Below are 27046 nucleotides of genomic sequence, written 5' to 3' on the forward strand. Positions count from 1 at the left end.
AAGTAGCATTTGAAACTCTTAATTTCAATTGTTTCTTCTTTACCTTACAAGATACATATTTTTCTCTCTTTAGGATATCTCTTGTCAGATTTAAGGCTTATTTAAAATGAAAAGAAAGCTGGAGCAATTTTCTTTATTCCATTTCAGTCTCCTAAGGCCTATTTCCCCCTGGTGAGCTCATAGCAACAGGGGGGTTTAAGGGAATTCAGCTTTCTGCAAATTAATGTCTCACATCATGAAAATTCAGGGCTTTTTTTTTTTTATCTTGAAAAGTAATACAGTGAGTGCGAGTATTATTTCTTGCCAGCGGGTGGAAGATGAATGATTTTGTCACAGTTTTACTGCTTGATGAGCAGTGTCCTGAGGGTCAGGCTTAAGTCTGTGTCACTATGCTGCTCATTACTCTTGAGCTAAATAAGGGCTGATTGGATCTAAATTGCCTAGCACATGGGCCACAGATGAGCTCAGTGAGCAGGGGATGACCTGCTATTCAGTCTGGGAGTAACCCCGGTGTGCAAATGCAGCATTAGAACACCGTGGGAGAATGAGAGGCTACTGGCTGCTGCCAGCAAAAGAAATCGAAATGTAAAAACTCTTTGATGCTGTGATGTTAGAATTTGAAATGTAGGAAGTGACAGGTTGATGGTACTTATCAGCTTTGGCTGGATTAGAGAACAGTGTCATCTTGCTTATATAATGACAGAAGAATGAAGCCAGCAGCTAACTACTGTGCAAAGTAGAGCTGCTGCTGTTGCCACAACCAGTCGTTGCTGCCTCCTACTGGCAGTTTTCCTGGAAACCAGTAAAATATACCGAAGAACAGATCTTTCCTGTCTTGTTTCTAAGAATCTGGGGTGCTTTGGTGTGAAAAGCTGCTAGTGGGAAAATGCAAAGGGGAAGGGTATTTTACAGCATACTGAATAATACATTTAGAAAAAACATCAATATGGGGGCAATTGATTATTCCACTATTTTCTACTGAAATAAAGTTTAATCAATTTATAAAGTGAAACTACTCAGACCAAGAACCCCCTGTTCACCTGAGCTGGAAGATTGTTCTTTCAGGGGGCCTCAGGTAGATGGGTTGATCTCTCAGTTGTGTATTTTTAACAATAACAGTACTTTACTATAACTAATTTTTAAAAATGTAACCACAGCCTACCAACCACAGTGTTTGGAATATACTTGATAAAATAGAAAAGTCCTTGATTATGTAGTTTATGCTGCATGAATCTCTTAGGGAGGGGACAAGATAGAAGACAAATGTTTCTCCTAGATTCAAATTGTTTGAGAAACAAAAGCCAGCCAAATTCTCTGATGTAAGACCTCTTTGTTTCATTTTACTTCTTCCTGTCATTTTTAAAATACCAATATTAGACTTATATGTTTGTGTGGTGTTAAATGAAGAAATGTGTATGAGTGTTTTATGTACTTATGCTGAGAGCTACTATTAGTGTTTTGTTATATATTTCCATTTTTCTATTTTTATATAAATTTTTAGCACAAAATGGGATTAAATGCTTGTAATGGCCTATTTATTTCACTTAACTGTATCATTAACAATTTTCCATTTCAGTGACATTTACATTAATTTTGGTGTCTTCTAATATTCCACTATATGGATATACCACAGTATACTTGACCATTTCTTATTTGTGGAACTTTAATGCTTTGGTCAATTTTTTGCTAAATGTACTTATGTGTCTTGGCAGGCTCTTAGATATTGTGTAATTGCTGTATGACTTCCCAGATGCCATTTATAGCTCTGTAAATAAGGCTCTTATTTTTATAGGAGTGTTTGATTATATGTAGACATTTTTTAATGATTTGATTTAAAATATACAATCCTATAATTCTAAAAAATTATTGGGATAATATTCAAGATTTATACATACATACATACTTAGATAAGTAATTGTATATCCCAAAAGGCAAAATTTTACTTAGTAGAAAATCTGAGACTTTCAAAAAAAAATTTTCCCTAATTGTAGAACAAAACTGTAGTTTAATAAGTTGAAATGGGTGAAATGACAGATAAAAGGGTTAAGAAATTAACTTTCATTTCCCAGAACTGATGTTTTTCCCTGCACTTCCAGTGTAGCTGCTCTACTATTTCCTTTAAATCTTTATTCTTTATGTAAATATCAAATATAAAATAAAGATTTTAATGTAACTTCTGAAGCACTTGAAAGCTGTAGGGAATTTTTAATGTTTCTTTTTTACATTTTTATAATACCAAAATTCATATATCTTGTAAAGAAATATATGTAGTAAAAACAAAATCATTCTACACCTCCCTCTCAAAGGGAACCACTATTAACACTTTGGAGAATATTCTTCTAAACTGCTGTTGCTTCTCCTTTTAACAACCTGCTATATTTACCACTTCTCTGTTTTGAAGGAAGGAGATAAAATTAGGATGCTACTATGGAAATTTTGACAACTTCTTTTTTTCTCCCTTTGCTGATAAAACATTACACTTTCAGACACATTGTTCAAAGCTACATATGGTATATCATTGTATAAACTTTGGTTTACTTAACCAGTGAATATTTAGAAGCTACACATTATTTTAAAGTGATTTGGTGCTTATACCTGTCTGATTTTTCAAAATCCTAGTTGCTTGAAAATTTGTGTAGCTTAGCTTACTTAGCCAGGATACTAACTCTAGTTCAGGTGTGTGAATTATTAGTATATCCATTGTCAAAACAAGGAGAACAAATTTTTGCATCAGTTAATGTTTCAATCATATGTGGAGTATTTTATTACAGGAAAAGATACTAGTGCTTTATTTTTCAAAAAGTTGTAAATATGACTTTAAATCCTGTTTTTGCCGCTGTCTTTAACCTCTCCAAGTCATAATAATTTCCTTGAATCTGTTTCTCCACTCTGTAAAATATGACTACTAATTAAAGAAATGAAGAACAGAAATAATACATGTTAAGTATCTTAGCATACCTAGTGATACTTGCTTTTGTAATAATTTCTTTCAGAGAATTTAATTGAAAGAGTATGTTAAAAGAAATTTTTTATACTAGTTTTGAATCAAAGACCTTTGTGCCAATCTTTTTTTTTTTTTTTTTTTGAGATAGTATCTCACTAAATATCCCAGGCTTTGCTGAAATTTACAATCCTGGCTCACTCAGCTTCCCATAGTGCTGAGAATATAGGCATTACCCCACCATCCCAGGCTTACTATAATTTCCCAGTACATTTTAAGATATGTAGAGTTAGTTCTGTTCTGAATCACTTTGGTGGTATTCCTTGAAAAGAATACTTTTTGTACATTTACCTTCTTGGTCAAACACCCCACCCTCACCCTGCTTCAGGCCTCTTTTGTGGGGGGGCATAAGAAAATTTTGTTGTGTTAATTTTGAACATAATATATAAAACAGAAATGGCTGTTTTTTAATCAGTGCACTTTTTATTGAATGCCCATCAGTTACCTGCTCTGGTAGGGTTTGTGCCACTGTTAGAAAATAACAAATATGCATAAAATTAAATTGCTATTTTCAAGTAAATGAAACACTGATTGATAGAATAGTGGACAAAAGAAGAGGTCTTTCTTAAAATTTTGTACATACAGAGTTTTCTCTGAGATTGCCCTATACAAAATAAAGCACATATTAGAAAGCTGGAATTACAAGTCCTTAGAAACTAGTGCTTATGGAGAAAGAAGTCAAAATGTTTTTAAAACTTTTTTACATTGCATTCCATTAATAGTAAAAATAATTAACTTAGTTATTCATACCTGTATGCAAAGTTTTAATCAAATTGTTACCACACCACTTTGCCATTGATACACTTTTCTACATTTCTTTTATATTGTAGTGTTTTCCTTTTTTCACTTTTTGTTGTTGTTGTTGTTTTTGTTTTTTTGTTTTTTGAGACAGGTTCTCATTATGTAGGAGAGACTGACCTGGAACTCACTATGTAGCCCCAGGCTAGTCTTGAACTCACAATGATCCTCCTGCCTCAGCCTCCCAAGTGCTGGGATTACAGGCATGCGCCACCACTCCCAGCCCTTTTTTCACTTTTTATAAATATGCTGTAGATTCTTGCTGTTTTGAATATAATTTGATATTTTAATAAAAAAATAGAATCCAAAATCAATGTAGTATTGCTTTGTACATTTTAAAAAGCTAATGTAGTTCCTTTTCGGCCAGAATGGTATACACAGCATATGACTTGCTTAATATTTTTAACTATGCTTTTGAGCTATATTCTGGAGTAGTGGTGGCAAACCTATGGCATATATGCAACAAAGGGCTGTGTGTACCATTGAAACTTCTGAAAGATTCATTATCATTGCCCTAGAGAATGTGTGGATTAGGGAAATGAAGGATTAAATTTTTCTTAATAATCAGACATATGTAGGTCAATCCCGGTCATAGTAATGAAAAGACAGGAAGACAGTTAAACATCTGGCCCAGGTAGCCATTTTTCCAGATTGAAACAGAATGATGGCATGCCATCAGGAAATGGTACAGAAGGAAAAATTGTTTTCTGATTCCAGAGGAGAATAAAACAATTGTGTTATGAAATAATTTTACTTTCACAGACTTATAACCCAGAATTATTCTGATGACCACTCTCACTTTTAAATTTTAATACCAATTTTCACATCTGTTATTAAAAATATCAATTTTATATAGATCATGTACATTTCAAATACCCCCATTTGAAATTTGCATTTTGTATTTTTGATACATAAAAGTTTTAAAGGTTTATGTATATGTTTCATAATATTAAAAAATTATACTCACACATAACAATGTTTTGTTTTTTCCTGTTGGTTTTCTAAGAGAAATTATAGTATTTATCAAGTATTTCTTGAATATTTTCAAGAAATTATATTAGTAACTATTCTGATATACATGTATATGTTTCCTGTACTAGTAGAGCTTTGGAGAAAGCATCTGTTTAATTTCTCCAAATGCTTATGTCTACATTGTCATTCTTTTCTGAATTCTGAAACAGTTGGAATTTCTTACCAGTTTGGAATTTGGAATTTCTTATTTTCCAAAGACTGCTCTTGCAGAGTTGTAAGTGGTCGCTAGAATATAAGAAATTCCATATATTGGATTGACATAATGGTCTACCTAGGTGATTTGTAGCCACAATATTTCTACTTTCCAGAAGAGAATTTGGTTGTCTCATATAGATATCAAACATGGTTCAATTTTCCATTATTTCCATAAGGATTAATTAGTTAGGTGTCTTATCTTTTGATATGCTGTCCTGAATTTAGCATTTAGAATAGTACTACACAGTAGACACCAGAAACTTGTGTCATTTAAATATATAAACTCATTTTGACAGATGGATATATTTATCCCCATTGGAATAATGATTAGAAGAGTCATACTGAATTTTCATACACATGTACACAATTTTTTTCTTAGTCTCTTAAGCCATTTAGTGTGGAACTAAATTGTACTCAAAGTAAATTTAAATTGTCAGTGCCTGACCAAAGCCTCCGGGTTATTGTTGACCTTTGATTGGTCATTTTGGAATTAATAAATGGACTTAGGGATTTAACTTCCCGGTTCAAATCTTTGCTCTCTTCTTAACCTTTGGGTCACCATGAGTAATTTACTTATTTCTTTATGCCTCTTCTGGCTACTAAAAAGAATATAAAAATTAAAATTAAATCAAATTAAAAATTATGTTTCTTAGTGATGCGTTTCAAAAAAATGTAAGTTGTGTTCTACTTATGTAGAACTGCTTTTCCCATTTTATGTAGCAGGTATAAAATAAATACAAAGAAAAATGACACGTAGCAAAGACTTCTTAAATATTACCTTATAATGCTCCAAATGTAGTGTCAATCATTTTTACTTTAGTCAACAGTGATGTTGAGGTATTCATTAGAAAAAATAATTTTGTTAAGAAATATCAAGATGGCTACTTTGTAGAGGATATTTTTAGAAATACATTACTATGCTATAGTTCATCACTAACCCGTGTATTTACTTAGAGCCTCTTCTGTGTTAGGGACTTTAGGCAGTTTGAGTTTGCATCTTCCTTGCTTCTGTGAGAAGAGATTTGAAGAAACAGTTGCAGATAAAGTTGGTAGGCTTGAATGGTTGAAGGGTATGGAGGTTAGAAGAATACTGAAATATTTTCTGTAAACTTTATGTAGGCTTATTCTCTTGCCTGATGCTAGATAGGACATGACAAAGCACCAGATATTCTCTAGTTGAAGTATTCATGACACTACCTATAATAGAAAGTAATTAATTGGATAGTGTACCATAATATTTCATTAATGCTTATTGAACTCTGCTACTGCAAGATACCTCTTATTTTATACACAAAAATGATTAGATTCTGTTTTTAAGACTTTTTTTTTTTTTAGTCATTTTAAGTATTAGGAGAAAAAAAGGAAGAGAGTATTAGGAAAGATATTTTGAAATAGGATTTGTAGCTGAGTATAAAAAAATTTACACTGTGATAAAGAAGGTATTGGGAAGACCTCTTGAAGGAGGTGGAATATAAGAATGGTAATTGTACAACTTGGTGGAAAACAAGAGGATTTGGAAAAAGTGATACAACAGGAGTCACTGAAGAACTAAAAGTTGGAGTGGGTTAATATTTTAGGGAGATGATGAAACTCGTCTGATGAAAGTACAGGATACATGTGTTAGTGGATGATTATGAAAGATTATAAAGGGCTTTACAATTAAGAGTTTAACTTGTTCACGATGGGGCTATGGGCCATATGTCTTATGCCGGATGACTTGAACCATTGATGGTATATGCGTGACTGCCCTGTTAGGCGGCTTTTTATTAATTTTATTAGCAAAAAGATGGATAAAAGTGATTAGGTTCCTTTGTACCCTTGCTGTTTCATGCTGCCCAACATAACAGTCATGCGGGTACCACTGGTGGTTCAGGCCTGTGGGAACATCTTTAAACCTGGGTGAGGAGGAAGGACTATAGGTTTTAACTAGACAGACATGATAGTCATTCTTGAAGCTTCCTATTTGTTCTCCGCACAGTTAATCATAAGTTCCTTGGAAATCTTATGTGAGCCTTTCAGCTGTGAGGGAATTTCAGTTTCCCTTCTGAGGGGTTTTCAGACTTCCCAAGGAGAACCAATATCTTTCTCACTTCTTCACTGTCTTTCTGTTTATATCACTTAGAATATTATCTATCCTTGTTCATCACCTTCACTAGACTGAATACTTTTTGAGGATAGGAAATTTGTCTTACATCATAGCATGTTGCTCAGTAAATAATGTTGAATGAATGAATTTATAATAATGATATAGATGGTTCTGACAGTCATATGCACAGTGGATTGAAAGGGAACTTCAGAGAAGGATTTTAGATAGCAATCCGTTATGGTAATAAAAGTAATACAAAAATATTTTTAAATGCCTAAGTAATTTTTTTAAAAAAATAATAGAGAACATTAGATTGAAGTCATGATAAATGGAATAAAGGAAAAGGATAATCTGATGACCCAGTATGATGCTATAAAATCAGACAGTAACATTTACAGTTAACGGAAATGTTAGCAGTTATGACTTAGTCCTTTTACTAATATTTACTTAATGAAAAAAGAATTTGTTATGTTTAAGATTTCTCTCATTGGTGCTCTAGGCTTCATTATATATCCTAAGGATGTTACACATTATGTCATTCTGTTACTTCATCCATATAAAGGTGGAAGTTGATACTTTTCAGTGACTTTCATATATCTCAGTTTTCTTCCTTGTGTAATGTTAGGCAGTTTTGGAGAAGATAGTCTTAAATATACATCTTTATTCTGGTACTCCTTCATCAAGCTGACTATGTATCTGCTGTCTCTTCTGTAATAGAAGGTCCTGTTTATTTTGATTTAGGTTAATTAAACCTTAGGGCAGTGCCTGCTACAAGGAGATCTGACTGAGAATTTGCTTGTGATTAGAAGATTCTGTGGTGACTATTGCATTGCCCCTAACCAGAGTGAGGAGAGCTTCAACTAAGCCCTTGCTATAAGCGTCAAGGAGCTCTGCTTTGAAATAGTGATGGCCTTTAACAAATTGTTACATATGTGTGGTAATTCATTTTTTCTATTTAACATTTTTATTCCTAAAAGCAGACACTTGCAATGAAATTATATTTTATGCCAGAATACATCTTAATTCTCACATATATAATACATTTAAGAGTATCACATAGCATTAAGCCAGAGACTTTTCTGTTTTTTATACAAACATTATTGTCCAGTGCAGAACTTTTACAGTTTTCCTCTGAATGCAGGAGTGATATGTTGGTTTTTATACTAATGAGAAGCAAATTCGGTGCAATCATTTGCTCTACAGTAATTTACTTAACTGTGGAAAATTCTGCTACAGATAGATGAGTGGAACAATTTTTTTCTTACCTTTTTGTAGAAATTTGCTATAAATTTTTATTTCCTGGATATTTAAAGCAAAACGGTTCCCACATTTTATTTTTTAACTCTAGCTTGATGTACTGAGGTTTCGCTGTGTTGAAGTATAATTTTAAAGATTTTTGTATGGCTTATTTTGATCTTTGCTTGTCCTTAACTTAGTGTTACCTTATATTTTATATTTCAATTAATGATGGAAAAGAAAGTGCCAAAGGTATGTTAGCCCAATTTAAAACTCATAGTCACAATATTAACTTTTTAAATGGTAATTTTAGATGTGTTAGTCCATCTAAAATCCAGAAGTTTTTTAGTTATCTTTTCTTTTAAGGCTGAATAGAAACAAGGTACATCAGGTTGTTCTCTTAAACAGTCCCCTTCTCTGCAAAGCATTCCTTTGAAAAATAGTTTGTTGTGACAAGAATTTTGATAGTTACAAACTGTATTGGATTTCCCCATCTTCAGAAAGATAAGAATATAAGGATATAAAATAATTTTATTTATTTATAAAATTCATTGTAAAAAGAGTATTAATGTAGTGCTTACATAAAAACTTTAAATTCTTTTAACAATATAAAGTCCTGTTTGGAGCGCAAGTATATAATAAGTTTTCCTTTCATTCTACTGAGGTTCTAACATGTACACGGTGGGATTCAGGAAAGACCGGTTTTGAAAACTTTCTAGCAATGTTTTTTTGTTGTTATTAAATATGTACCATAAACTGTGCTTCTAGAAGGATAGGAGAGAATGTAGAAAAGGAAAGCAGAAGAATTAAAAATCATTCTAATAAAATAGTTTAATTTATGTCTCTGCAGTTAAGCAGTGCTCCTGGTTAACAGAAATACCCTTCAGCTACATGGGATTTTGGAGGGTTGGAGGGCACTCATTTGCACATAAATAGCCATTAACTGATAAATTCCCAGAGGTCTCCTGTTGCATGTTAGTGGTTCTGACCTACTTAGCTAGCTTAAATTTGTTTTACAGAATTATTATAATTCTGTCCTTGGTACTTAAACTTTGTGATTAATGCATGCCTCACAATACAATTAAAGTATAATTACATAGTTTTACAGTTTCCTATCATGGTGTTATTACAAAAGTCTGGATATTGCAAATATTAGAAGACTTAAGATTTTGATTTTTTTTTTTTTTTTTTTTACTTTTGCTGTTATTTTTTGTTTTTTTTTTTTTTTTTTTTACTTTTGCTGTTACGTGATTATGTTAAGTGAGACCCTTTAATGTCTGAAGAGTGGATGACTAGGAGGTGAGTCTTTGAATGTAGCATTTTTTAGCTTGGAAACAGGTCAGTTGATGTGTGGTACAGTGTCTACATTGGCATGCTCCGAGTACTCTTGCTTATATTAGCAAATGTTTCTGAAAAACAGTATAATTCTCACATTATTTTCCTACAGAAGCAAAATAAATATTAGAAGGCAATAGAGAAATATTAGGGTGAGACTCAGAAGATATGAATTCCCCTGCTGACACTTGCTGCTGCTTAGCTATGCAGAGCAGCTCTTGTTCTTGAAGAGCTATAAAATGAGTAGTTTGGACTAGAAAATGTTGGCAAACTAAGGCTTTTTTTTTTTTTTTTAATGCAGAGCAGGGAATGTCAGAAACCCACTGTAATACAGCACCTAAAACATTAACCAAAACTAATGGAGATTGAATTTAAGGCCTTCACACTAACCTACATCCTCAATTTAAACAAAATTTTTTTTGGACAAGATGTTACTACTTTTCTAAGTTGCCCAGGCCAGGCTTCACCTTATGATTCTTCTGCCTCAGCCTTCCAGGGTGAAGCATGGACATTACTTATGGCCTCCTTGACTGCAGTTGAGTAGTAGTTGTTAATATGCAATATGCCCTAAAGGTAATGGGCTAAATAGTTTTAACCATTTTTATTTGATACTGTCACAAATTTTAGACTCTGCCAGAAAAAAAAAAAAAAAAACAATGGTCAGATGTAGTTGCTGCTTTGGCATGCAATTGTTACATTTCTCCAAAGAGAAAATAGTAACCCTGTAATAATCAGTCTAATGAATTCAGAAATTCATTGATTTTCCCAGCTCTGGGTAGATTAAGTAGAGACTTGCTTCAAGGAGTGGAATTTATGAAATGTTTGCTGCATCCAGCAAGCAGAGCTGCTATAATACAGCTGCCTCCTCAGTGGTTTGCTTTGATCCTGTGGAATGAAAGGACAGGAGGATCAGCCCAGGTCTAAATGAGATTACAGCTGGTTCTGCTGCTTATCTGGTCTATTGCCAACTAGTGTGGCTTTGCACGTCCTAAGGGGTTTACAACAGAAACTGTTTATTGAGTATCATCGGTTTACTCAACACAAGCAGGCTAATCCTTCCCAGCCTCAGCATGTTGTAGAATTGTGCAGGAGCCAAACCAAAAGCTGATGTAGCCAGACCCTCTAGAGCCCTTTGTCTCGCTCTATATTGATTTTTACCCAAGTTAAAGACAGTAAAAAAAAATAATAAAACCAATAACCAGTCCTATTGTGAGCAAAAGGTTAATCTTACCTAAAATCTTACAAAAAGCGTCTGTTAACCCTAGAAAGGACAATCTTCTTTTTTTTCCCCCCATTCCAGTCAAGTGGGATTTTCTAGTTTCGAATTTTGAAGAACAAGATAAGAAAAACAGCTTAAAAGATCTTGCTAGGCATTTCAAGTTAAACGCTTAAGTCTCTTCTAGTAGTGCTATAACAAATGACATTGGATATGGAATATGGGATGACTTATTTCTGGATAGTAAGCTTTTACTTTGTATCCATTTTGCACAAAGTTTTTTTTTTAATGCAGCAAAAAATGAAAAATGAAAATGAGTCTGGAAATCTTAAGGAAAGAACTCAAATGTCCACATTAGTGGCTGAAAGACATTTTACCTGATGATACCTTAATTAATTGAATGCTTTAATAAATAAAAGCTAGTGGTTAGGACTTATGAAAATATGCCTTTTATAAATAAGCATGTGTGTACTTTTGTCCTGTTTTGTTATTTTGCTAGATACTTTTTCTAAATTTCAGGTACAAGGCTTTAATATAATCAGTCTGATCTTAAATAAAGGTGCCTTACAGGAGAAAATACTTTAAAGTCTGTTACTTAACCAAATTGTGAACCTCAAACTATTTTTCTTTATAAAGTTAAAAAAATGAACTGGAAATATTATTTAACTTGCATTATCTAACCAAACTAAATCAGAAAATAGCAGAAAGTAACACTGAGTTCATCTAATCAAACTAAATTAAAAAATAGTAGAAATTAAAACTTGAGATAATCAGGATAGTGAAGGCCACTGTCAGAAGCCCAAAAGCACTGATGATTATATGCATGAGCTCCCTATTATGATGCTGGAAAGGGTATTTAAAAGTTGCATTATAGTAATTATGGGAGCTTCATTGTGTAACTAGAGATCAGAATCTTCAGAGATGTATTTTCTCAGCAGGTGGATAGAGAAGTTACCAGGTAGGTACACATCCCTTAATGCACTACTGTAGATATTTGAAAAGCTTGAGTATGAAATCTTTGCTACAGGTAAAGCTTTCCTAATCTGAAAATTTAAAGTATTCCAAAGGCTAAAACTTCCTGAGTTCTGACATGATGTTCCAAATAAAATATTCTACACCTTACCTCAGGTGGCAGGTTGCGGGGAAAATACAGGTACTTAAAAATAGTTTAAAAAAGCATTCAGGCTGTATGGACACAGTATGTAGGAAATAAATGAATCTCATGTTTATGCTTGGGCTCCATCTTTAAAATATTTTATCATTTATGTAAAAATATTCCAAAATCTGTAGTTTAAAATGTATACAAAGACTTAAATAATAAAGTTATTTGAATAGATAGGTGAGTTCTTTTTATGTCTCTACAGTTTAAGTAGTGATTTGCTTCTCCAGCAATAGATGTTAAATACAGTGAAGTATATTAAAGTACTAAGTAAAAGACAGGGGTAGATTGTTTAAGAAGTGTACAGTGGTCTCTGGTTTACTTTCTACTAATTGGGAAAGAACATGTATCCTCAGCTGTGTGTAGGCTCAAAAATGTTACTATGGAAACATTTGGAGGCTTTCTAAATGTACTGTGTGATGGAATCAGCTAAGACTGATGTTTATCTTAAACACATAGCTTGTCCAATATTTAAACCTAATGGACAAGATGTGTACCAGTTGAAAATGTAATATTTACCCAATCATTTCTATTCTATCAAGCTAGGCTCTAAAGCAATAGGTTGCACTCATAGAGTAATAAATTCTTAGTGTATTTGGAGATACAGGCTATTGGTAGTGATTGCTTAAACTCCTTTTGCTCAATCATCTGAATGGTGCAAATCAAAGCATTTTGTCAGACTGTGAGAAGTTTCACCTAGATATTGCTTCCCACACACGCAGGTCACCATATAAATTACATTCACGGTTTTACAGCATATCTGGTGCTGGAAGTTAAATTGATACCCACTGGTGGAACTCGTAAAATATATTCCTGTTAACACCACAAGGCAGAGTTGACATTGTTGATGGTGGGTTCGATCTAATAAACCATTGGTTCCAACAGTGATTTTTACTGTGTTTCAGAGGTGATGATACAAATTTAGCAATCCAACAGCTCTTCCTGAATGACAGAAAATTAGCTCTACTGTCTATATTATTAAACGTTGGGCGGAATAAGAGTAGGGGGTGATTGAAGCCTAATGCAAACCTCATGTTCTGAAAGAGGATGAATTGTGAAGAACAGATTACTTGATTCATTGTATACCTTCATAAAGAAAAAAAAATGGGGATTTTTCTTTTCTCCAGAGTATGTCATATATCAGGTTGGAAATTTTTTAAATACTTTATTTTATTACCTTGCTATTCAAATATGTAGACTGTGCCCTACTTTCAGAATCATGTACAAGTGCTTTAAACTTATTATCAATTTGTGAAATGAAATGCCAAAGTTGCTTTATTTTTAGAACTTTAAACTTTCCCAAAAGTTTTGATTAGTGCGTAGTTGTACAGAATAGTACGTTCTATTTTGGCATATTGTGAATGCATATAATATACTTCGATCATTTTCACACACACACACACACACATACACATATACAACAGTTACTCTTCAAAGTTGCTTTTGCCTTGTTTTATTTTGTTTTGAAATGGGATCTCATAATATTGCCCAGGCTGGCCTGGAGCTCTCAATCTTCCTGCCTCAGCCTCCTGAGTAGCTGGGATTAAAGGTGTTGTGCCACTGTTCCTGAACTATCAAATTTTTACTTGGGGACTACCAAACATTTAATCTAAACATTTTTTTTCCCAAAGAGTAAATTTCAGGAGTAATTTTCCTGCTGGCAGTTTTAAATAGTGGGCAGTATCTTAAAATTTGTTTTGAAATATTTCTGCTTTAGTCATAGAGCTTTGTGCAATTCCACCTTTTCTTATTTGCAAATAAATTACTTTTTCCTTTTTCTAGTTAAGAGTGACAGGATGCTGACAAAACTTTACTATTTTATCAAGAAATTTTCTAGTTCTTCCCTTTTTTTGACATAGTATTTTCTGTAGCATCATTGTACATTCATACTTGGTGATTTTATTAGAGTTTGGTTTCATTTTATTAGGTATCACCAATATTTTACTCACCACTTTAACATTTCTTACCCTAAAATATATATGAACTTTTTTTTTTCCACATCAAGAGATAGGCTTTTTTGATGTTCAGATAACTGTTGTAACTGGTGCTATACAGATGAAACCTGTCATGTGTAAGTAGCATGTATCAAATCTCGAGCATGCAGAACCAGATAAATTGGCTCATTTGCTGAAGCCTTGTAAAATCAGATTAGTGGTATAATAAAAGCCTTTAAGGTTCTCAGCCCTTATAATAGTTTTATTTTTAAAAAATAGATCATTGACTCAATGGATAATCTTTTAGGAAAACATTTTCCCTCACTTGTCTTTTCTTCCATAAAAAAAAAAATAATAATAAAAGTGGTGAGTAGCATCTCTGTAGAGAAATGTAAAACTACTAAGTTACTATTAAAGACAGATTGTTTTAAAAAATTATATTTTTTCTTGATTTTGTTGATCTTGTGCATTAATTTGTCACAGCTTGTTTTATATAGAATTAGATTAGGTATTCCTTCTAAATTAATGTACTTAGCATATAGTGATTATAATGGGTTTTGGGGGACAGTGGAGGTTCAGAGTGGGAAGTTGAAATTGAGGGAGAAGGTTTAGGCTGAGAGATCAAGAGGAAACGTTTACTTTGTACTTAAAAGGTACATATAAAATTGCTGTAGAAAGAAGAGTTAAGATCCATGTACATTTATGTATACATAGAACTTAATGCATAATTTCAAGGGGTTTACAGACAGATAAAGCTTATTTATTTATGTAGCCTGGTTTCAGCGTTATGTTACAGTGATGACTAAGTTATGATATCTGTTAGTTTGGTTATATTTTGATGAAAAAATTTATTTCTAAAAACATCCCTAGGTACTTTTTGAACTGTTTTTCTTGACTGAATTTTGGAGTCAAACTGTGTCACTATTGGAGCTGAAAATGGTGCTTTAAATCCATTAACACAATTGGCAGTGGTCAGTAGTGTCTGGTTGTGTAATTTACTGCAATTCTTGACTGTGAAAGAAATATTGAGGATGCAGAATGCTTAAGAGGTTTTTACTAAAGAACACTACTTTTCCCAGTGCATTAACTATTGTAATTATGCAACAGTACAAATTTGTTGACGTAGAATTGAATTTGATTTAAATGGAGGGGGAAGGAGACTGGACATTTTCAATATTTATTGATACACCTAGTCCATTAAAGTAAATTACAGAGCGAATTTTACTGTGACAAGAACATTTGGGTTGATGCAGTTAAGAATCAGTAAACATTACCATTAGACCCTTTGTAGGAATTTATTACCACCAATTAGGAAAAATGTTCACAAATGAAATTTAGACCTAACTCTGTTTTGGAGTATTTGACTTCAAAATGTTTGGATCTTTGTCTTTAGTGAGATGATTCCCAAATGTTTTTAAACAGAGCTTATTGCCCCATATAACGAGCAACTAAATATGTGTCATAAAATGTGGTAGGATAATTGTAGCTGCAGTTAGAGGGTAGCATTGACTCTATATTGCTGATTTAAGAAAAGATTGCTGGGGGTCTGCGGATTTAGCTCAGTGGTTCCACCTCTTGCCTCGCAAGTGCAAGGTCCCGAGTTCAATTCCCAGTATCAAAAAAAAAAAAAAAAAGAAAAGAAAAAGAAAAGATTGCTGGGAAGGTGAGAGGTAAGCTGGTTTTTGAAATATAGTTTTATGAATTAGTTTTAAAAGATGGACTGCATGCATTCTTAAACTAATACCTTACATCCATTAAAATGAAATGTTTTCTTAAAAGCTGACCTATTTTATATTAAAAAGGAAAGCAAGCTGGGTGTGGTGGCGCATGCCTGTAATCCCAGCACTTGGGAGGCTGAGGCAGGAGGATCACTGTGAGTTCGAGACCAGCCTGGGCTACATAGTGAGTTCCAGGTCATTCTCAACTCTGTAGTGAGACCCTGTCTCAAAAAAAAAAATACAAAAAAAGAAAAACAAAAACACAGGAAAGCAAGAACTGAGTAAAATTTATTGAGAATAAATATAATAATGTACCTAAAATGACTGAGCATACATTTGATGTAAATGTCCTGTGCTGAATATGTAGAAAAAATGACCCTTGTCTTTACAGTTAATTTATTTGTCCTAAAACAACCAGATACCTGAGACTCTTTTGGATGTCATCTAAGAGACTTAAAGTAGCTAGCTGTTTTTGTCTAGCCCTGCTTTGGCTTCATTGTAGAAACTACTTCTGTGGTTATGTTTCTAATGATAATTTCTTTGTCCTCACCTTAATCCCAGGCACGAATTCTTTGATGTCACATCTGCATCTTTTTTTTTTTTTTTTTGAATCCCTAATTCCTACCCAGTGCTTAGTATGCAGTGGTACCTGTTCCTTGGAGCTTAATAAACTATGGCAAAGCAACAATTCTTATGCTTATAGATTGTGTATGTCAGGGTTCAGAAATCCGAAAATAACGGTTAATGTATTCTTCTGTGTCTGGGGCCTGACATAGTGTGATTTGGTGTCTGGATTTAGCTCAAAAGAGTGAGACTAGAGCAGCTGAAGTTGGAGAATGCAGTTTCTTGGTGGCTTCATTATTAATTCATCTGGTATCTGAGCTAGAATTGCCAAAGAACAGACTGACCTAGCACGTGGCCTGAGTGCTATCTGTTGCTTCTAAAAGAGTGTGCTTAAGGTAATTTGACTTCATCTTCACTTTTCAGCATTCTAAAAGTAAGTTTTCCAAGTAAAAAGTACAGCAACTTCATGGCCTTTCTTTCTTTCTTTTCTTTTTTTTTTTTTTTTCTTTGTAACCAAACTTTAGTCACTTCATGTCATATCTCTTGTACTATATTAATCACAGTAGTCACAAGGTCTCCCAGATTCGGGGAGTGTCAAATAATTTATGACCGTGTTTCTAAAATTACATAATATTCAATAAATGATAGAATAACCAAAGCAAGACAGAGGGCAAGGAAGGAGGGGCATGATCAAGAAGAGGAAGGATATTAAAGACAGAAGTATGCTTAATATCAGGAGTAATTACTGACTGCAGTGCTGCTAAGGTAGACTAGTGGCTTCTGCTCCAGGATGAGCCCCTATTCCATAAGTATTCTGTTCACATTATTGCCTGTATTGCAAATAAATCTAGACAAATTTTTTTTCTGGCTATCAGGTCCTAAGGGTTTCCCCATAGTATTTTCATATTTGAGAATTGTGTGTATAACATTTTGAATAAGATCTATTGCATATGTGTTTGCTCAGTTACACCCTATCAATTTACAGTTAAAAAGAACCATATCTGAAATTTAAAAAAAAATTTCGGCCATATTATTTTATCGAAGACATGCATTTTGTTGTTAGATTCTTTACAGACATGGTCTTCTGACTGAGTCTAACTTCCAGGACAAAGATCCTGTATCTTAACTCATTATATTACCCAAATGATATTCTAGTAGCTAGTAGCAGGCGAATCTAGAAATACACTAATGCTGTATCATTCTGTAACCATTGTCTTTCCCTGGTCACTTTCATCTATGACCCATATATATGCTTATAATTAAATTTTGGGGTGTGTTTATGGAAATGGGAGCCCTAACTGAATATAAGAATTACAAAGTTTCTTCGGTAGTGCCTCTTTGAAAATGAATTCTCATAATCAGTTGATGATTGTTCCTTTGCTGTTGTTAGTGACAGTTTCTTTCTTTCTTTCTTTTTTTTTTTTTTAATTTTGGTACCAGAAATCAAACTCGGGTCCTTGCACTTGCAAGGTAGGTGGTGGAACTGCTAAGCTAAATCCCGGCCCTTTAATTTTTAATATTTTATTGAAAAAGTCATTTCCCAAACAAGTTCATCTATATTACTCCTATGTTACAAAGAGTCTTAGAGTCTGTTATTACATTTGGCTTTCAAATCCTTTTTTTAATTAATTAATTTTATTGGTATATTTAAGGTATACAATGAATGACATTCATCATTGGAAATTTGCACCTTTACATAATCCATCCTGGTTCTTATTTTTTCCCCATTCCCTTGCCCTCCCTTCAACCTCTACCCCTCCCTATCTACAAAGACATTGTTTCCATTTTTTCTTTTTCTCATGTTAATTCCATTCCCATCTTTTCTTCTACCCCTCTGACTTCCCCTTCCCCTTTGCACAGTGGGGTCATTCTTTCAAAGGACTTAAACCAACCATACATTGTCACCATAACCCTAACCATTTCCTTGAAGGCATCTTGAAGTACTATAGAATTTAAACCTTAACCTCTAACCCTATACTCTTTATTTGGTTCTCTGTGTTCAGGGCTATTACTGTCTCCCCAAAAAATAGACTAAATGGCAGACATAGAGACTGTAACAAAATAAATATATTGAATTTAGGATAGTACAATAGAGCATCCATTTGTGGAGAGTGCAGTACATTTTGCTAATAATGCTGATGCTTATAATAAGGTCAAGCTTACTCTTGTTGGGTTGCCAAGCTCACTTTTATTAGATAAGAGCACAATGTAGCATTCAAGCATGAGAGAGATAATATTGTGATGAGTAGTTTTCTATATTTATTTGTATATGTACAAAGTCATACATGTACATATTCATTAAATTGAGTGTTTTCATAAAAATACTTCCAAGACAACTAGCACTGTAACATTATCCATGTGCTGTTACCCAGGGTGTTAAACACGTAATTGTATTGGCAATCCTAACGCATTCTGAGTTACACTGTGAACAAATTATATGTAAAATGTATAAGTTAGTTGGCTTTGGTTGATATTTTTCAACCTTTAAAAATTGTCTACTTGTGGCTGTAATTTTTAAAGTGTCATGGTTGTCCACTGACCTGACCTTGTCAATATTCTAGTTAACATTTTCCATCATTCTTCTTTTCTGTTCATTCTCTAGAAATACCAAATTGTGATGGCTCTCTTACATTATGCAGTTTAATGTTACTATGCTTTATTTATAGAATATTAAATTCCTGAAATTAATACAACTTAATGAAAATAATGTGTCTCCAAGGAGCCTTCATGGAACCCTCAGTTCATTTTCTTGTGGATTTTAACACTTTGTGTTTGCCTTTGTCTCAACCCTTAACTATATATTCTTTGAGAACAAGGACCATATTTAACAATACCTAATACAGTGCCTCATGTAAAATAAACACTGACTTGTTCATTCTAATGATCTAAACTACTGGACAGAGGATTCCTAAGTATCATGTGCTCTTGGATTCTAGGTTCAGATTTCCGAAAAAGTTTTTGATGTTAATTTAAAATCAAATTACACTCTACCTTTCCTAACTTTTAGTTCCATTTCTCCCAAACTTGGCAATAATCTCGGCTGTTCTGTCCTCTCCCATACACAGTGCCCAATACTTAGTGTTAGCCTGCTTTTCCTTCACAAAGTAACTCTAACTGCGCATTAGTTCTCCCATAAATGTTCACAGAAGCTTATCATTCTGTAATTCAGAACCATTCAATTTGATCCATTACTACCTTCAGAATAAAGTCTTGATTTTATTTTTTTAACCTCAGGATCTGCTTTTCTGTTTTTTGTATCTCTAATAATACACAAGAAATTTCATTGAGTAACTTAGTCAATGAAGAAAACGTGACTGAACAAATGGGGCTCCACTCATTATGTTTTAGCCACATTGGCCTCCTTCGCTTTGTTTCTTGAGCCTGTGTACTTTTGCACTTGCTGTTGCTTCTCTCTGGAATGTTCTTCATATTTACAGGTGATTCTTCCCTTTTTTAGGTGTATGCTCATGTCACCTTCTCAAAGTGTTTCTTTATCATCCTAGCTGCAGTGTTAGCTCCTTTCATTCAGAATATAAGCTTCATGAGGTCAGAGACTTCCTCCTTTGTGAACTTTGTATCCCTACTTCATAGAACATATAATACATATGGATTAGAGAGTGAGTGAATGGATTTTATATACCTTTTTGTATTTTTAGTTTTCTCCTTTTCGCTTGTTTTCTTACCTGTCTTTTCCCTTTATGATCTTTCTTATCATTATTTGTAAAAACAAGCCGATAGTTAGTTTTAACAGGTACAGAAGACTGCTTCTTAACCTTCTTCCAGTACAGAATTATGTTCAGTCTTACTACTTATTGTGGTCCATAAGTTACAAGTTAAAAGGCCATTTCCTTATCTGGCATAATAATTAAAGCATTCTTAATAAATGTGATAATTATTGATCAGAGAATCAAATATTATTTATTATATATAATATTTATTTTATAATGTGTTTGGTCTTTATTAATAAATTTTAATCCTTTGTGCACTGTTACTGTTTCAAGTTTATAGATGAAGAAAACTAGGACTGTGGGCAAGCAGAATCTGGCAATATGAATTCTCAGACTCCTCACCAGACCTACTCAGTGAGAATTTTAAAACAAATGGTGTGCTTAGATCCTGTATCAGTCTGCTTTCTATTAGTGTAACAACTACCTGAAATAAATAAAAGGAAAAGATTTGTCTGGGCACAGAGTTTTTGGAGGTTGCAGTTTATGATCAATTGACTTCAACGCTTTGGGCCAGGCAGTATATCATGTCAGAAGCATATGATAAAGCAAAGCTGCCCACCTTGTGGCTGAGAAGTGAAGATAAGAGGCCAGAGCCTGTCCTTCATGACCTAGAGATCTCTCCATAGGCCCCATCTCTTAAAGGCTCTGTGACCTCCCAGTAGCACCTTGCTGGACCCCAAGCCTTTACAACAGACCTTTTATGGAAATCTAGATCCAAACTGTAGGGGGCCTCAACACTGAACATTCAGAAGCAGCTGTAGTGATCTAGGATATCAGTACTCTCAGAAAGCTCTATAGATGATTCTAATAATGTATGTCTGCGTGGGAGTAAGGAAATGAGGGTAAAATGGGTAAGTGAATATGAGAAATCAAGATAAGAAATAGCAGGCAGGCAGGAATATCTTGAACAGTGGGGCTAAGAGCAGTCAGATGAAGGAATCAGGAAGCAGTTAAAACAGGAGTAAGACAGGCAACTGGGTATGTAATGGTGTGAGTTTAATGATGGGCTTATAAATGCTTTTGAGGACATTATTTCATGTGGTTTCACAGTAACCTTAGGTGGGTATAGTAAACTACTGTTCTTATTCTTCACTCAATAAAACAGAAATGGAAAGATGCCTTTTAACTAAGTCACACAGCTCTATATTGGCAAGTCCCTTTTTTTCCAAGGTCACACAACTCTGGGTAGCTTTGCTAATACCCAGCCACGTTACCCAACATAGTTCTTCACTTTGTTTCATTTATAAGGTTTGAATAATAATTGTTTTAACTCACAGGACAAGAAGTAATGCTTGGCATTATTATAATACTTGGCATGGTGTTGGTCTCATGGTAAATACCAGTAAATGATAGATATTGCTATTATTTGTTATGAGAGCTACAATTTTAATAATGTGACATTCAGTACAGGTATTTCCAACTGTGTTTCAAATTTTATAGTATTGCTTACTCGTGTAGTTGCACGTGTATATTTCCAAAATGATTTTAGCCCCTGTTGAATCTGTCTTTATTCAAAACAGTTGCTGAATCTTTGGAGAGTTTATATCTTTTCTGATATATCTTTTAGTTTGTGACCATAAATCACATTTTACCTTTTGTGTAATTAATCTGCTTTTATACTTTTCTCTACTTGTTGAAAAAAAAAAGTAGATATTATCTCATAAAATAGCCATGGCATCTAGTACCTTACTATATTTCTTATAATACTTTATGTTTTCTTTTACATTGATACCTGTAGTGATGGAGCATCTTTTAATATTTATATTTTTGTAAATGGACCTTCAGTAGGTGTACAGTGGTTACATCTAATATAATGAATTTATTTTCCAACGGTCTTTTTGTTTGGTTCTCTGGTCCAGACAATGTGATTACCTGTGACTGCATGGGGTATGTTTAACTATTTGGCTGTAGTGCAGAAATGTGATTCTTCTCTCAGACTCCATTATGGTACATCTTCATGAGGAGAGAAATCACTGTAAAGTCTTAAATCGCATTTCTTTTTCTTTGTTGATATAGCACATGATTTTTCTCATTCAGTCTGATGCGCTTTGAACATTCAAACAAGCAACAGAAAATATTCTGTATATTCCAAGGGTTTATAGTTTCTTTTCAAATTCAAAATAATAAAGTGTACATTTCTGAAACAATTTGGTTTAGAGTCAATGTCTTACATTTAGTAGGAACTTACGCTCTACGTAGAAAGGTATAATTGTTATCTTTAAATTTTTACCCAGGCAGTTGTTCGTTTGTTGGTTCCTTGAGGTTGTTTTTTAATCTGCATGTTCAGATTTCCGAATAGTATCCCTGCAGTACCTATATACTAGTTATACTTACTAGTACTTCATTTTATTCTGGGGGTCAAAAGCAGTTCAAATTTGTTAGCCTTTCTCAATTTTGTCTCGGAATCTTTTTTTTTTAATATCTTATTGTCTTCCCAATACAAAATTCTAGTATCGCTCATGGCTTTTTAAAAAACAAATCCACATGGGACTCTCAGTTCCTTTTCTTAAGTTTTTTGAAAGTGCTTCAACCCAAGTACAAAGAGAAAAGCAAGTTCATCAATGCTTAATCCTTTTAGAACTAATATGAACCTTAGTATTTAAGGAAAGATACGGGCTGCAGAGTCAGATTTAGGGTTAGGTTATGGAATCATCCCTTCTTTACTATGTGACCTTTGAGCATGTTATTTAACTTTCCCACTCTTAAGTTTTATCTATACAGAGTATTAATGAGTCATCTCATGAAGTTCTGATTTTTTTCTTTATTTAATTGATACTTCACAAAATTTACATATTATATAACAATGTTTTGATATATTTATACATTGTATCAGTGTTTAAGTCAGATGAAACATCTATTCTTGGACTGGGGATTTAGCTCAGTGGTTCCACCACCTGCCTCACAAGCACACAGACTCGAGTTCAATCCCCATTACAAAAAAAAAAAATCTAACTTATATTTTTGTGAAATTAGATTGTGAAAACATTCAGAATCATTTTTCTAGCATTTTTGAACTATACATTTCATAATTGTTAACTATACTCATCCTACTGTGCAGTTGTATGCCATTACTTCCTCTGTCTAACTATAGCAATGTCTGTTTGACCTCCTTTCCCCATACTTTCCTTTCCCGCTTCTTTCCAGCCTCTGGTAATCAACAGACTACTCCAACTAAAATAAAATCAACTATTTTATGTTCTGCAGATGGGAAACATCTTATAATACCTGTCTTTATGTACTTGACTTCTTTCACTTAACATAATGACCTCTGGTTCCATCCATGTTGTAAAAATGATAGGATTTCATTCTTTTTATGCCTGAATAGTTTTTTATTTTATATGTGCCACATTTTATCTGTTCTTCAGTTGATGGATACTTAGGTTGTTTGTATTTCTTGGCTCTTGTGCATAGGGCGGCAATGAACAAGAGAATGTAATTGTCTCTGATACACTCATTTCATTCTTTTGGAAATTATATTTATATAATTTATTTATCATTATTTGAGGAAACTCTATACTGTTTCTCATGATGGTTATACTTACCTATATTCCAAAATATGGTATGCAGGGGTTCTCTTTTCTCCACATCCTTGCTAGCTCTTTGTTATCTCCAGTCTTTTTTTATAATAGCCATTCTTACTAGTATAGAGTGATATCTCATTGTGGTTTTAATTTGCATTTCCTGATAGTGAGTCTTGTGCAAAAATTCCTTGTTCAATCCAACATCCTAAAGTGTTTCCACTGCTTCTTTTATTAGTTTCATGTCCTACATATAAGTTTTTAATCTATTATAAGTTGATTTTTGTTACTACTGAGAGCTTGGGGTCTGATTTTTTAGTTAAAAGGACTTCTTTGATCCTAGAGGATGATCATAAATGTTACCCCTTTCTAGGGAATAAGTTTTAGTTAGTGAAAAATAGATAATTTAAAATCATTTAGGTTTATTTAGAACTAGTGAATAATATTTTCCTATCCAGTACATATTATTTATCATTCTTTGAAGCTGTACATTATGAAAAATCTCTCAAGGGTAGTAAAAATGGTGGTATTATTCTACTCGGTCCTCAGTGTAGAGGAATGTGTGTGCCTATGTTGATGTAGGCAGTTGAATGAATTGCCAAATAAGTTTTTGGACTTTATTATTTTATTCCAAGGTACAGGGCCCCAGATGGCCCCTAGCTACTAATTCAAGTTGGAAGCATTTCAGGCAGGTTTTTACAGAGAGGACATAGGCTTAGCACGTACTTGGTTTACCTTTTTACTTACTATCTACTTTTTCTCCAAGTATTTGTGTACTTTTTTCAATACTTCAAGTAAGATTAAGTAATATCCCACCGTTATGCAGAACTCCAATATAAAGAGACATAAGATCCTAATGGTAAAATATTTATACTTGGAAGTTTACTCCCTTGCATGTAGTTATATAACATTTTCTAAGATGTGGTCTTGGAACCAATTAATCATTTTTTTGGAATTGCTTCCATACACTGCTTTTCTCTCCTAAACAAGTAATTGTGTGTGTGTGTGTGTGTGTGTGTGTGTGTGTGTGTGTTTTGTTTTTTATTTTGTTTTTGAAGACAAGATTCCACTGTGTATCTCACACTAGCCTCGAACTCACAGTGATGTTCCTGCCTCAGCCTCCCAAATGTTGGAATTACAGGTGTGCACCACCATGCCCAGTCAAGATAAACTATTGTAAAACATTAAGAATACTCTACTGGAATTAATATGATGTTTCTTTTTTTAAAGTATTGATGGTTTTTTTTTCTTAGTGGAATGGTATTTCTGTCAAAGGAAGTCTTTTGCTTTATTTCCATTGGTTATCTCTCCCTGCTCTCTGTATAATTAAGGAAAACTAATAGAATGATGGCATCCATCAGTTATATCTACTCTCGGTTGATCTGGTAGTGATATAAGCAGAAACAGGAGTAATAGCATTGTTGTACATTTTATACAAATTAATAATTGCTAGGTGGATTATGTAATGCTTTCTCATTCAGATCACTAAGGAAATTTCTTAGTATTTCCCCCTTTTACTTTGGTAATATCAGTTTCCTCTCTGCTTCTATGAAGGTGTAAAGATGTCTAAATTCTCACCTAATTAAGCAAGAATAGAGAGTAGATAATTTGAAATTTAAGGCAGCACTAAATTATGTTCTATTATTTGATGAAGAGTAGCTTTTTATTTATTTTTGTCTATTGTGTGAAGATGATTATGAATCTTTTTGGTTCAGGGTACTAAAACTGTAATATATCAGTTCTTTCTTAATCAAGGAGTTGTGTTACATTTAAAGTTCCACAGATAAGACAGATACACTTACTTTCCTCCTATTATATCTGTGTCCTAAAGCCCTCAGGAGAAATGGTTTAAAAAATTGTTTTCATGTCTAGATTGTAAGTAAAATCGCTTGTCATAAATGAGTTGCAAAATGCAGACCTTCATCCTGAAGCTGCCTGTTTCTCATTTGGATCTGACATATTAAAAAGCATATAATTAATGGTTGACATTAGTAATTAACATTAACTTTATGGTGCTTAATATGCCATCATTCATCCATCAAATAACCATAAATGCATTATGTCTTGACATAAAGGTTTTAATTATATAAAACGGTCCTTCAGTTTTCATATGATATAAATGAAAAAGCCAAAAAATATATTTTAAAAGATTTCTGTAAGTATTCCTTGGGTGTTAGCTGTATTTTCATTTCTTTTTAGGCGCATTCATCAACAATTGTGTCAGGAGCTTCAGAAGGAGAATGTAGACCTAGTTATGCAGTCTTCATTACTGGCTAAAGAGCGCCACCTTGCTGCGATTGCCAGTGCACTGTGGAGACAATTCTTTTCATTTTTGAAGAGCCAGAGAATGGCAGAGATTGTGCCTCTCTCACAACTTGTAGATGCAGCTGCAGGTCAGCATTAACTGTTAATTTGCTAATTCCTTTCTCTTTTTGCAAGCTGTTTGTCAGTACTTTCCTCCATTTGCTTGGTTAAAAAAAAAAAAAATCTTCTGTTTTATAACAGCGTAATAAACATTTTGACAGCCAGAAAGATAAAGTGGATTACATATTACTTGCAAAATAATTGTAGCATTTGATTATGTCTAGTTCAAGTAGTTTATTTTCAAATTTTACAAGCACATATCTGTGTATAAAATAATTTTAGCACCGAGAGGCTGAAATCAGAATGGCACTGAATATATAGAATGCTATTGTTGTTATTTCTACTAGGCTCTGTTTTAGGTGTAATTTTCACTTAATTTGGTTATTGCTCTATGTTCATTTAGGGAACTCTGAATTATGTGAAATTATAGGCAAGATATTGAATATATGTGCTTATATGCAGTTTTCCAAGAAGGGATTATTGTTCTCAAATATCTTGACAAAAATATGTTAAGAGGTAGTTGAATACATAGAGATCAGTATAGTTATTGCATGTGTCAAAAAAAAAAGATTAATGGTGTTTTATGTTTTTTAAAAACCTAATATCTAAGCAAATATTCATCTTACCCTGATATGAATAAGGAAAGCTGAGCTAAAAGCAACTACATAATGTAAAACTCTAAATAATATAAATATAGGCAAATCTAGAATTCTGGTAGCACTTCATATTTTTAAGACTTTACAATGACAGATTGAAGTATTGTGACAGGACAATGGTTTCTAACCGCTTTAAGATCTGTGAAAGCAAGTACTGATATTAAATCAGTTGAAGCAAAACAATCATTAATAGTCAGTATGACTTTTCTCTCATATTCATCATCCCATCTACCAATCAGTCAACAATAAAAATATTGCATCAGTTTACAAAGCAAAATGCATGAGTTTCGGGATGATTTGAAGTAAAGAGTTGATAGTTTAGGAGAGAATTATTTCCTTCATTTAAAACAAAGTCTCCAAATACCAGGGATATTCCAGTGAAATAAATAGAACAAGCCTACTATGTTAGAAAGAGTATAGTCTCCTGAAGGAGAGGACCGAAAATGAATAAACTATAAATGTATCATGTTAGATAGTGATAATTCTATGGAAAGAAATGAAAGTAC

At 33.3% G+C, this 27046-nt stretch overlaps 1 protein-coding gene across 2 annotated transcripts in view; it reads left to right on the forward strand.

The window, feature by feature from the left end:
* Positions 1 to 27046, forward strand: part of Mms22l (MMS22 like, DNA repair protein) — a 125229-nt gene that overhangs the window by 69291 nt on the left and 28892 nt on the right. For both annotated transcript variants that reach the window (XM_010637365.2, XM_010637366.2), the window contains exon 15: positions 25720 to 25913. In XM_010637365.2, coding sequence (XP_010635667.1) covers positions 25720 to 25913 — 194 coding nt within the window. The remainder of the gene's footprint in view (positions 1 to 25719; positions 25914 to 27046) is intronic.

The sequence above is a fragment of the Fukomys damarensis genome, unplaced genomic scaffold, assembly GCF_012274545.1.
Source record: "Fukomys damarensis isolate Sample0158 unplaced genomic scaffold, DMR_v1.0_HiC HiC_scaffold_14, whole genome shotgun sequence".
NCBI lineage: Eukaryota > Metazoa > Chordata > Mammalia > Rodentia > Bathyergidae > Fukomys > Fukomys damarensis.